General features: G+C 35.2%; 1 protein-coding gene across 3 annotated transcripts in view; it reads left to right on the forward strand.

The window, feature by feature from the left end:
- LOC126977448 (dyslexia-associated protein KIAA0319) overlaps positions 1-12,882 on the forward strand; it is a 37,152-nt gene that overhangs the window by 8,656 nt on the left and 15,614 nt on the right. Inside the window, exons 6-9 of one of the 3 annotated variants that reach the window (XM_050826242.1) lie at positions 1,881-2,103; positions 4,394-4,551; positions 7,542-7,682; positions 11,066-11,306. In XM_050826242.1, coding sequence (XP_050682199.1) covers positions 1,881-2,103; positions 4,394-4,551; positions 7,542-7,682; positions 11,066-11,306 — 763 coding nt within the window. Of the gene's footprint in view, positions 1-1,880; positions 2,104-4,393; positions 4,552-7,541; positions 7,683-11,065; positions 11,307-12,882 lie in introns of those variants that run through there. The other 2 variants (XM_050826243.1, XM_050826244.1) reach the window with 2 other exon arrangements.

Genomic DNA, 12,882 nt, shown 5'->3' on the forward strand with positions numbered 1-12,882 from the left:
CATAAAAAATAATAAAGAATAAATCATTGCCCGTGATATGATGGTCGTGATTACTGTCATATTATGACTAAACGGTTTCAATTTGTTTTCCACTGGAATCTTAGCAAGATATGACTATGGCCAATGTCGTGTCGTGGCAAATGATGTCGTGTCGTTTTACCGGTGGGAGAGTGAAATGAATTGAAATTGTTTAATATGCTTTGTACAAGGGTATCTTATATATAACAATATGTCCTTTATCCAGCTTATATGAAAAAGCATTTAAAAACTTAAAACTAATTTAGATATTCATTATTACTATAAAAATTATTGAAGCCATAACCTGAGAGTTGAACAAAGCATACAAGATTTTATAACGTTGCGTTACACGAACGGTTAGCTCAGTTGGTTAGAGCACCGGCACGGAACGCCTGAGGTCGTGGGTTCGAGTCCCGCATCGTTCACAAAATTTTGTTTTTTTTTTCAAATTTTATTTGTGTATAAAAATTATTCGGAAATAACTCGGAATAAACATTTTCTTTGATAGTATTTTCAAGTCCTCAGTGGTGGAAAATATAAAGAAAGATATATAAAATGAGCGCAATAAAAAGAATGCTGGGAGGGTTTCTTCTCTCTCAGAGCGCCATTTGTTTCCGAAGCGGTAGTAGTGTCTAGTATATTAGAAATAATAATATTGACACACTTTTTACGCAAATTATCTTGCCCCAAGTTAAGCATATAGCCTGTGTTATGGGTTACAAGACAATGATATATTTAATACAATATTCTTACTTAAACATGCATATATTCATATAAACATACATAAACACATTTAAACATCCATTGACTCGGAAACAAACATCTATATTCATCATATAAATGCTTGCACCTACCGGGATTCGAAGCCGGGACCTCTAGCTTAGTAGGTAGGATCGCTAACCACTCGGCTATACAGGTTGTCAATGAAATGACATCAAATAGAATTCTAAAGGAATCAATTTTGAGAAAATAAATGCATTTATAACATATACATAGACAATAGAAGGATTACAAAGGACCGTGTGAATATTCATAATAATTATATAAACTATTTGCATTTACGATTTTAGATTCGAACCACGCACTCTAGTCTCTCTCTCTTCCCTCTAGGGAAGGAGATAAGAAGGAAAATCTTCATATCTGCCGCCGAATTTCACCTTCGCACGACACGCCACAAGTTAGGATATCATCCTCACCATGTGGATGTGTGGCGGTCCTCCACAGTGCGGTTTTCAAGAAGCTTTCTCCCTCGTATTACAAAGCTGTGGAAGCTTCCTTGTGCGGTGTTTCCGGGACGATACGACATGGGTACCTTCAAAAAAAGCGCTTACAACTTCCTTAAAGACCGGCAACGCTCTTGTGATTCCTCTGGTGTTGCAAGAGAATGTGGGCGGCGGTGATCACTTAACACCAGGTGACCCGTATTATAATTCTTAAAAAAAAAAAATTACCTAACTAGCTGACCCGACAGACGTTGTTCTGTATACAATAAATAAAATAATGTTCTTAAATGAATTTGTCAATAATATATCATAACATCAAAAATTACTTCGTAAAATATGCACCCTGCTGTCGTAATGAAATTGTTGCACAGCAGAACTGTCAGACCGTGCGTCAATAAATTCTCTCATAGAAATTATGTATGGACACATCAAATGAAAAACAAATTTGTTGTTTTTACTTAATTTAGCAGCATTTTCCTATTAATTCACCTTTTAAACCTTCTCTGGGCTTCCACAAATAATTCAAGAACAAAATTGGCCAAATCGGTCCAGCCGTTCTCGAGTTTTAGCGAGACTAACGAACAGCAATTCATTTTTATATATATATATAGATTTGAATTAATAATGTTCCTATTTCAGGACGATGATGGAATTATATCCTGGCATTGGGAGTTAGTGGCCGGTCCAATTGGCTATCAGCCGACTCTGGAGGATCGCCCCACGTTGGTATTGAATGATTTGAAACAACCGGGCCACTATACCTTCAAACTAACAGTCGAAGATACAGACCACGTGAAAAACTCAACCGTTGCCAACGTAACTGTCTCGAATCATATCGATTACCCACCTGAAGCTAACGCAGGTAATTTTGTTATGTTATAAAAAGACATGATTCTGAGGGCATGTGTTTACGGTATAATATATTCACAAGTGGCTCCTTTGCACAGAATGCCGGCTAGATTATGGGTACCACGACGGTGCCTATTTCTGCCGTGCAGCAGTAATGTGTAAACATTATTGTGTGTCGGTCTGAAGGGCGCCGTAGCTAGTGAAATTACTGGGCAAATGAGACTTAACATCTTGTCTCAAGGCGACGAGCGCAATTGTAGTGCCGTCAATTACCATCAACTGAACGTCCTGCTCGTCCCTTATTTTCTTAAAAAAATACGGCACCGCATACGCGCCGCACCACACCTTTAGAGCACAATCGCACTACGTCCGATCCGAATCCGATCCGTACTGTTGAAAACACGGTCCGAAGTAGTCGTAGAACAATTTTTATGGTAGTTTACGCACTAGATCCGGCTTCCGTCATCCGATTTCTTTCCGTCAACTGTTAGAAATAGTTCAACGACTACTTGCAATATGTTTTTCATTCGGAAGGCAGATTTCCTTAGAGAAGAACTCTAAAGTTGCTCTTTTCAAAACAGAATGATATTGCAAGTTATTTTTTTTTTCATTTAAATTTACAAATCATTTCAACTACAATATATGCAAAGTGATGCAACAAAAATACTACACAAGACAGACGAGTTTACGTTATACTTAGTGTAGGAGATACCGGTCTTACTCTTTCTCTAACGCTGCAAATTAAGTTGACTGAAGTGAATATAGTTATTGCATTAATTTATTTTCTCAAGGCTGAGATCTATATAGCTTAATTTTTTTATGGAAATAAGGGACAAGACGAGCTGGACGTTCAGCTGATGGTAATTGATACGCCCTGCCCATTACAATGCAGTGCCGCTCAGGATTCTTGAAAAACCCCAAAAATTATGAATGGCACTACAACTGCGCACGTCACATTCAAATTCAAATATTTTTATTCAAAATAGGATTTATAATCACTTATTGAACGTCAAAATCTTACCATCCATTCAAAAGAGACTGCCTCAGACCTGAGAAGAATGGGCGCAAGAAACTCAGCGGGCTTTTTTTTATATAAAATATGGATTACAATGTAATATCGTACAATAAACATTTATAATTAAAGAGCCTGAGGGTGTTCGCTTTAATCCCAGTCCGTGGTGTCATTAAGAAAATCGTTTATGCTATAATAACCTTTCCCACACAAACGTTTTTTAACAATTCTTTTAAATTTCGTAACACATTTTTTTTTACATTTTCTGGGATCATATTGTAGAAGCATATATATCGCCCAACAAAAGACTTACTAACTCGACCCAACCGAGTAGTAGGCATAACAAGTTTATGTTTGTTCCTCGTGTTAACATTGTGAATGTCACAGTTTCTAGATAATTCTTCAATGTGCTTATGAACATACAAAACATTATCAAAAATGTATTGAGAAGCAACAGTCAAAATGTTTATTTCTTTAAATTTTTCTCTTAATGATTCTTTAGGACCTTCACCTTGAGACATCTGATGTTAAGTCTCATTTGCCCAGTAACTAGCTATGGCGCCCTTCAGACCGAAACACAATAATGCTTACACATTACTGCTTCACGGCAGAAATAGGCGTCGCTGTGGTACCCATAATCTAGCCGGCATCCTGTGCAAAGGAGCTTGATAATACACTTAGACTTTGCTCAGACTTTACTTAAGTAAAACTTTGCTAAGTGTAACCTTCGCATAATCTTTGATATCTTTTTTATTGTCATTTGACAGCTGAAATATACCTTTGAGCTTAAGATAAGACAGCCCAATGCAAAAGTCAAGTTCGCGATTTATCAAATTCACCTGAGTATTACGTAAGTAAAGTCTGAGCAAACCATAAGTGCTACTTAGTTTTAAACAGAGTTATGAACAGAAATAGGCTCGCAATGAAGAATTTTTGATTGGTAAAGTTGGTATGATATATAGAGGCATAAAAGGCATTTTCTCTAATTTGATTCCTTTAGAATTATTTTTGATGTCATTTCTAATATACTAGATACTACTACCGCTTCGGAAACAAATGGCGCTCTAAGTGAGAAGAAGCGGCGCAAGAAACGCTCTATAGTTTATTCAGATTATTCAAATCAAAATCAATTTATTCATGTAGATCACAGAACTTATTTTTTCACACAAAATTTTTTCTTATTGAATTTACCGCCACTTAATAAGGGTTGAGCTGATGAGAAGAAGTTGCAAGAAACTCATTGCCACTCTTTTAAATCAATATTTATTGGCATTATACAATAACATTCTAGGGCAGGACGTTATAATATATTTGCCAAACAACAATTTGACTCTCAATGGCAGCTTGTCGACCGACGATCATGAAATAACTTCCTGGGAATGGACTAAGTCCGCCGCGGACGCAGACAAAGCTGTTGACATGCAAAACACACACTCGCCATATTTACAGGTAAAATTGTATTATACTTATGTAGAAGGGGTGGTAATTTAAACACACACACACACACACACACACACTATTCTTGTAATCCCTGTATTTGGGCAGAGTTTCCACTTAGAATTCTCAATAAGTAATGAATACTCTTAACTTAGCACTCTAGCTTATATGCACGACAACCAACTGTGTTTTGGTTTTATGGAATAGGAGGACAAACGAGCGTACGGGTCACCTGGTGTTAAGTGATCACCGCCGCCCACAATCTTTTGTAACACCAGAGGAATCACAAGAGCGTTGCCGGCCTATAAGGAAGGTGTACGCGCTTTTTGTAGTACAAGGAAGAAAGCTCCTTGAAAACCGCACTGTGGAGGACCGCCACACATCCAGATGGTGGGGATGATATCCTAACTTGTGGCGTGTCGTGCGAAGGTGGAATTCAAAAAAGTGAAAACTGTGTTTTGTTTTTATGGAAAAGGAGGACAAACGAGCGTACGGGTCACCTGGTGTTAAATGATCACCGCCGCCCAAATTCTCTTGCAACACCAGAGAAATCACAGGAGCGTTGCCGGCCTTTGAGGAAGGTGTTCACGCTTTTTTTGAAGGTTCATTCCACAGCTTTGTATTACGTTGAAGAAAGCTCCTTGAAAACCGCACTATGGAGGACCGCCATATGGTGGGGACGATATCCATGTGTTTAATGCTCACGAATGTTAGTTGGCACTGCTGTAGTGCTAACTGATAACTAGATACTAATTAACAATTAAAGATCCGAATATTATATTATAGTTATTTATGATCATTAAACAGTTATATTTTTTCTGGTAACGCCAGTTGGTCAAATAGTACACAACCTTTTCTTCTTACCCCTAACACCGTTATCCTAGCAACTTAGCCGGTACAACTTAGAATAAACCGCGAGCCGCGACATCTATGGTCGTATGGCGTAACACACATCCTGTCAAGTACCCGCACGCGAAGATTGAACACGGCAACATTTAATTATACATCCGGGAAATCCCCGTGTTCCTGTTGATTTGCCGCCATATTGATTTCTACGTTAAGTGTCCCGCGAAATATATAATGGTTGGCCTGCACACTTTGGCAAATGTAAAATAACTCAGGATCTTGCAGAAGAGTTGACTACCGGCTATTCCCTTTATTCCAATAATTCCTGTTCTGTTCACCTGAATCCCCTTTCCCCCTTTTTAAATACAGTCCACTTTAAACTCTCTGGCGCAACCAATTTCTTTATCATTACAATCAGATCATTACCAAAATAATTTAGTCGTAGTCTTTATATTATCTTATTGAATGTTGTGGGAATCTATGATTTATTAATTGGGATATCTTATGGTGCATCATGAGTTTGGTAGGGCCTGTTAACATATATTAAGTAATCAATATAGTGATATGTTTGTTTCCGAGTCATGGATGTTTATATGTATTTATGTATGTTTAAGTTAGTATATCGTATTAAATATATCGTTGTCTTGGCCTCATAGTACAGGCTATGCCTAGTTTGGGGCAAGATAATTTGTGTAAAAGTGATTTAAGCGTAATATTTGATAGTGGACTTGGTTAGTGGTATTTATTTCAGGCATAATAAAACCCATAGTTACAAAAAATTTTGGACACTGTAAAGGACAGTTAAAAGTAAAATTAGACTAACTAAAACTATATAAATATTGCATAAATTTGTGCAGTCATTTTTTGTTCTTGTCCATGTGAACAGAGATCCAGCGCTTAAACACTGGATTCCTGATGTCGTCAGAGACAGCCACGAGTATTTTGTTGTCGTATAATGAGTACCGCTTGTTCTGACCTCACTGAAGCCGATTGGTTCTTGCTATTGTTTATGGATTGCGTACACAAAGTTCTCGTATTCTTCAATTAACCTCTGATATGGCAACACATCCCGCGCGCCCGCAGAAGTCACTCACTGAGCTGTTTTGTCGCCAAACCCCCGAAACGTGATAGCCACTTGTGTTTATAATACTCGAGGTATCATTATGCGGTTTATGTTACGGATTGCTAGAGAAACGAGCTTAGTTATTGTAAACAAAAAACGTGATTTATGATAGATTCGTGCTGTGAATGACGCCGCTCTTTCAGAGATGTACGAGAAATTGTGACTATTTTGCTAAACGTGTCAAAATAATAATATTGCAATTGAATTCTGTGTATTATTTTTATTGTAGTGGACACGTTATAATATGATCTTATGATTTCTTTAAAAATATATTTTTTTTAATTACATAAAAAACTTATTTTTTTTTAACGAACAATTTAAGCAATGTAGTGCTAATCATGTTGGTACTGAAGCATGCAAGATAAAGTTACATGCATTATAGAAAAAAAAGGCATAAAAAGGCATTTATTTTCTCAAAATTGATTCCTTTAGAATTCTTTTTGATGTCATTTCTTATACTACTAGATACTACTACCGCTTCGGAAACAAATGGCGCTATGAGAGAGAAGAAGCGGCGCAAGAAACTCTCCCAGCATTCTTTTTTTATGCGCTCTTTTCAATAAAAATATACAATATTGTACAGTCGCTATAAAATAATCACAATCTAGTCCCAGGCTGTCCGATCATTTAGATATTCAGCAGTGGAGTAATAGGATTTACGAGAGAGCCATTTTTTTATAAAACATTTAAATTTATTTATAGATAATGCCTGAACAGTGGCTGGGACTTTATTGTAGAAGTGTATACATTTACCCTTAAAGCTATTATGTATCTTATGATTATAATTAGTAATATTTTAGTTAACAGTTATTAATTATTATTACATGAGTGCCATTTCAAAACAAAACGAAAGCGCGTACACCTTCCTTAAAGGCCGGCAACGCTCCTGTGATTCCTCTGGTGTTGCAAGAGATTGTGGGCGGCGGTGATCACTTAACAACAGGTGACCCGTACGCTCGTTTGTCCCCCTGTTCCATAAAAAAAATAAACGGAAGCAAATTCTTTATGCTAAATATAAGTTAATCTCTTTCAGCTCTCAAATCTATCTGAAGGCGTATATACTTTTGTATTGAAAGTAACAGACTCATCCGGACAAACTTCCACTGCCGAGGTACACGTGTTTGTTAAACCTCCGACAAACACGCCACCTATCGCTGACGCTGGAACCGACGCAGTAAGTTTTTTTTTTATATAATAGGGGGCAAATGGACAATTGGACGTAATACCAGAAAAAAGTGCCAAGCCACAAACATCACTTTTTAAGGAATTCGTGTTTAAAGTTTAATAAATATTAGTGTATTCCATACATGTGGGTTGGGCTACTAAGTCATGATGTCATTTAAAGAGTGTTAATATGAATCACGTGACCTTGAGTGTGAATTTTGTGTTTTTAACTCAATTTCGACATGATTGTGGTTTGGAACGTTTTTCTGGAATTACTTTCAATTCAGTCTTTCGAACGCGTGATTGGCAACATTCTTCTTACTTTGCACAGCCACTTAAAATTATATACTAGATGCAGTATTAACCCGAACCGATACGACTTAGGCACCTTCAGGCTTAATATCTAGCATTGTAAGTTAATTCAAATATGCAATTAGATTTGTGAGACAAAAGGTAATAGCACTAATCTGTTAGCCGGAAGCTTATGGTAAAAGGACGAATTTACCATAAGCTTTGGGCTACATCGCTACGGTACGTGCGGGTGATTGCATAATTCATATAACACGCCCCCCCCCCCCCCTTTCTATTACTGTGGACTAAAAAGGTTTTCATTTCTTATATCTACTAATTTTTTTTTTAAGCAAACTTTACAGCATTTCTATTCTACAGATTAATACTATAAACTATATACATGTATTGCCTTTAACAAAGTTTTGTTTAGGCTTAAATTATTTATTATTGATTAAATTATATTGAAATAATAACGCTGGCAAATAAATGGTAATTATATAAAATAAAGAAGAAGAAGTCCTGAATAATGTGCGCTTGTTATTCATGATTATGAAATAGATATGTGTATAGTGTGTATACACACGATCCACATCGACGCCACAGGTAAGCTCAGTGGCAAAAACGATCAAAAAGAATATGTCCTTGTAGACGCTTTTACTAAGTATGTGTTACTCAGGCATTCCAAAAGAATTAACACCGATTGTGCGATCAGCGCTCTTAAAACGTCCATATCTCTATTCGGGATCAAGGCAGGTGTTTTGCCAACAAAGATTTTAAGAATTTCTGCGCAATGTGAGAGTGTTATGAGTAATTGTGAGTAGTGTGTAGTGTTCAGTCTAATGGGCATCGTTCTCAGCTTGGGACATGTGCTCGATCACTGAGTTAATATGTAAATATGCTAAAAATAAATAGTTGTACATATTTCTGAAAACACATTTAATGGTGATATGTCATGCGAGACTTCACGGAACTTCTAACTTGGCAATTTCTATTGTGACTGAACCACATAATATAACTCTTATTTTTAGTATGTTAAGGTTTGAAATGTTTGTCTTCAAACAGCATGGCTGGAGCATCGCATCGCGTTAGTAAATTATTTAATTATCTTAATTATGTTGTTAATCTATATATTTTATACTACTAGCTGACCCAGCAAACGTTGTATTGCCGATATTAAAATCGCGATACAAAAGTAACTGTTGATCGTAGATGGGTGAAAATTTGAAGTTGTGTGTATTTTTTAATGCTGACTCATAATCAAACAAATAAAAAAAAAATAAAAAAAATAAATTCGTGTGGACCACCCTTAACATTTAGGAGGATGAAAAATAGATGTTGTCCGATTCTCAGACCTACCCAATATGCACTCAAGATTTCATGAGAATCGGTCAAGCCGTTTCCGAGGAGTTCAAAGTTTAACACCTTGACACGAGAATTTTATATATTATATATACAATATAATAGCCGACTAGAACTTTTATCTAACAACTATTCCGGTAAGACAGTTTAAACAATTTCGGTCAGTGACCTATTTACTACCTATCCCTGTCGCAATATTTAAAAAAATATTTTAAATATGCGATGTTTATAATAAAACGCTTGTCGAAGGTATAAAGCTCAAATATCAGTTAAAACGTGTTTTAAATCTATCGAACATTCGAGAAAATTCTTTATTTATTAACCTCCCATAACTAATATACCCTATGGTAGGTATACAATGTTACCATTTTCGAGAAAAATCGTAAATTTAATATTTTTATGCACTTATTTAAATAGACAACTCAACATTGTGAAAAATTTAAATATAAGACAAGCAAAGAATGTCAAATTTACGCGGGAACTCAATTATGTAATGCTGTGTCAACATGGGGGTATTATCGCCGACGCTTTTCGAAATTCTATTTATTCGTTTCACATGGTTCGTTTTAAGTAAAAGCGGTAGCAGATTGAAGTCGATAGATTCGTCTAATCTAATTCAACAATCAATTTTAATCGCTTCCATTTAATAAAAAAATTTCAAGCCTAATGCAATTTTGTAATTAGTACGTGACCTTACCGGCGCGGCGTCGGAATCTAAGGTTTTGTCTATTTTTATGGTAATTAGCATGATCCCGTTAACACACTTATTTGAACACATTAAAGAACATTGGGCGTAAAAAATAATAATAAAAAAAAAAAAAGCCTTATATAACCCCAGCTTTATATTATTATAAATTGACTAGACAACGAAAATTTAACTTCAAATGTAAAACAGTTGTCAGACGGAGGTCATTCTTCTTGCATGAATACTGTTTTTTACAATCGTATATTTACGAAGTTTTAAACATCTGTTAAGTCATTATGAATAAGACCATTAATTTTTAATTGTGATTAATTCAATATTTTCACATTTATATTCAAATATCCCTCACGTGTAAGGTTTTGAGAAATTCTGAAACATTAAGTATATACACGTATTATTATGTTTCGTAAATATAACGGTGCTTACTTCGCTTTAAAACAGGCAATGACGTTGATTGACCGTTTTTTTTCTGTGTGTCTTCACTCTAATGTCTAATCTTAACTAAAAGTATTCTGCATGAAGGGTTTCAGCATGAACATAATTGGGTACAGTTTATATCACTGCCTTAAGCCTTATGCGACCCCAGCTTTATATTTTAATTGACTGCAACGAAAATTATACTTCAAATATGAAACAGTTGACAAACAGAGGCCGTTGTTACTATCGAGGGTTTTAAATAGGTTTATAGAAGGGTCCTAGCTTCTAAAAGTGTTTAAGCTGTAACATATGTATTAAATATTGTTTTTACAGGCTATTATTAACAAAGTTTTAAACCTTCGATAAGTCATTATCAATAACACCATTAATTTTTAATTGTGATTAATTCAATATTTCTCAAATATCATTTACATGGTTTGGAGAAATTCTGAAACATTTTACATATACTACACTTGTGTCGTAAATATAAGGTGGATGACTTCGCTTTAAAACAGGCAATGATGGTGATTGACCGATTTTTTTATGCGTGACCGCACTCTAATGTCTAATCATAACTAAAATTATTCTGCATGGAGGGTTTCAGCATGAGTAATTGGTTACAGTTCATATCACTGCCTCAAACATGGATAGTTCTAAACGGGACGGGCTCCCATGACGACAATAAAATAGTATCTTTCACTTGGCGCTGTCTCTCCGGCCCGAATAACGCAACTATCGTAAATTTTAACGAGTCTGTGGCGAACGCGACTGGACTGACTAAGGGAGTGTATGTGTTCTCGCTGACTGTGATCGATGACAACGCGAATGTTGCCACAGAGAATGTAACCATCACTGTGACACAGAGTAAGTATTTTCTACACAGAGTAGCTTAGCTGCAGAAAATAAATCAGCTATCTATGTATGCTATGTTTAAGTTTAAGGACACTAGCACTTGTATTTTCCATCTGATGTAGCCAACAAAATTTTCCCTTATATTGGGATCTTCATAATACGAACAAGACTAATAGACTATGTGTTTGTACCTACATAAAGCGTTAATGTTAATAAACGAATGGTCATGTGTAGTAATATATAAAATAAATTTGATTATTGACCGGAGATTAAGGGAATTTTTTAAATGTTCATGAAAGAAATATTAATTATTTCTAAAATATGAAAAATTCCTTGCCTGTAATTATCACAAATTGTATAAATATTATTCACTTTGCATGTCAAATTCGTTTGTGGATGATTCATGGTGGTTGGTGATGTATCATGTGTATAAATAACTTCGTAATTATTATTAATAAGCTTAAAAGAGCTCACGGGTAGAGTTACTTAACTGTTCTCATAATAAAAATACCTAATTCACCATTTAAATTAATTTTCCATGATATAATTTTGGGACACCCTGTAAGTAATCTAATAGCCGCGCGCTAACGTAGGCATTGACACCTTCTACAAGCAGAACACAGTGAGAAGCTAGGGTGATTAAAAATTGTGGTATTTTAAGTATATAATTTGTTTGAACATTTTAATTTTTAGATTTATTTTGTTATGCTTACGGATAAGTAGTTCTACCCGTGTATTCATTTAATCTCGCTGAAGTGATGACAATTTTGATAAATTGTGTACAAGATTAATAACCTCAAATAAATAAAATATACTTTTATATATAATAGGTCGTAGTTCCATTTTTTCGATATGTAATAATTTTTTGATCTCTTTATTGTTATTGTGAATTAAGTAAGTAATAAGTTAAGAAATTATCTTATAACATTATTTTATTATAAGAGCGCGAAAATGGCGCGAAATCATCAATCGTGTTCTATTCTATACATCTAATATGCGCTGTTCTGGAGGTAGCAAAGAACAATCTTTGAACCTTATTTCAAGGCGATAAAGTATGATTTGCAATCATAGATGTTTATAATGTTGATGGGGACAGTTTCACTTGTAACTTTTCTGTAGAATCTTGTAGTAATCTTTTCTCGTGTGTAATCTATGGGGTTAGATTTTAATATGAAGCCAATGGCGCAGTGTAACTAATTACTTATAGCAATACCAACTTATCTGTGAAGTGGCAAAAATAGGAACTACGGTCGCCATGTTGAAATGTCATTCGACTGTCAGTGTCTACTACTTTCAAGTGTTCCGTGTGTTAGAAAACAAAAATAATAAGATTTAAGTTTGATTAGAACTGAATATTTTTTTAAGATTAGTTTGATACGTAAAAAGGGAGTATGTAGTGAAAATATTATAAATTTCTTAGCATCTTAAATGCGATACTTCTGAATTTTAAGCGTTTAATATGCCCCGACTTTTGTGCACATCGGAATCAATTGGCAACACTGAAACGATGATGGCGACACTCATCAGTTCTCAGATAAGTTGGTGACACTGTACTAACGTACTTATATTCACTTCAAATAAAATATCT

Source organism: Leptidea sinapis, chromosome 45 (assembly GCF_905404315.1).
Source record: "Leptidea sinapis chromosome 45, ilLepSina1.1, whole genome shotgun sequence".
Taxonomy (NCBI): Eukaryota; Metazoa; Arthropoda; class Insecta; order Lepidoptera; family Pieridae; genus Leptidea; species Leptidea sinapis.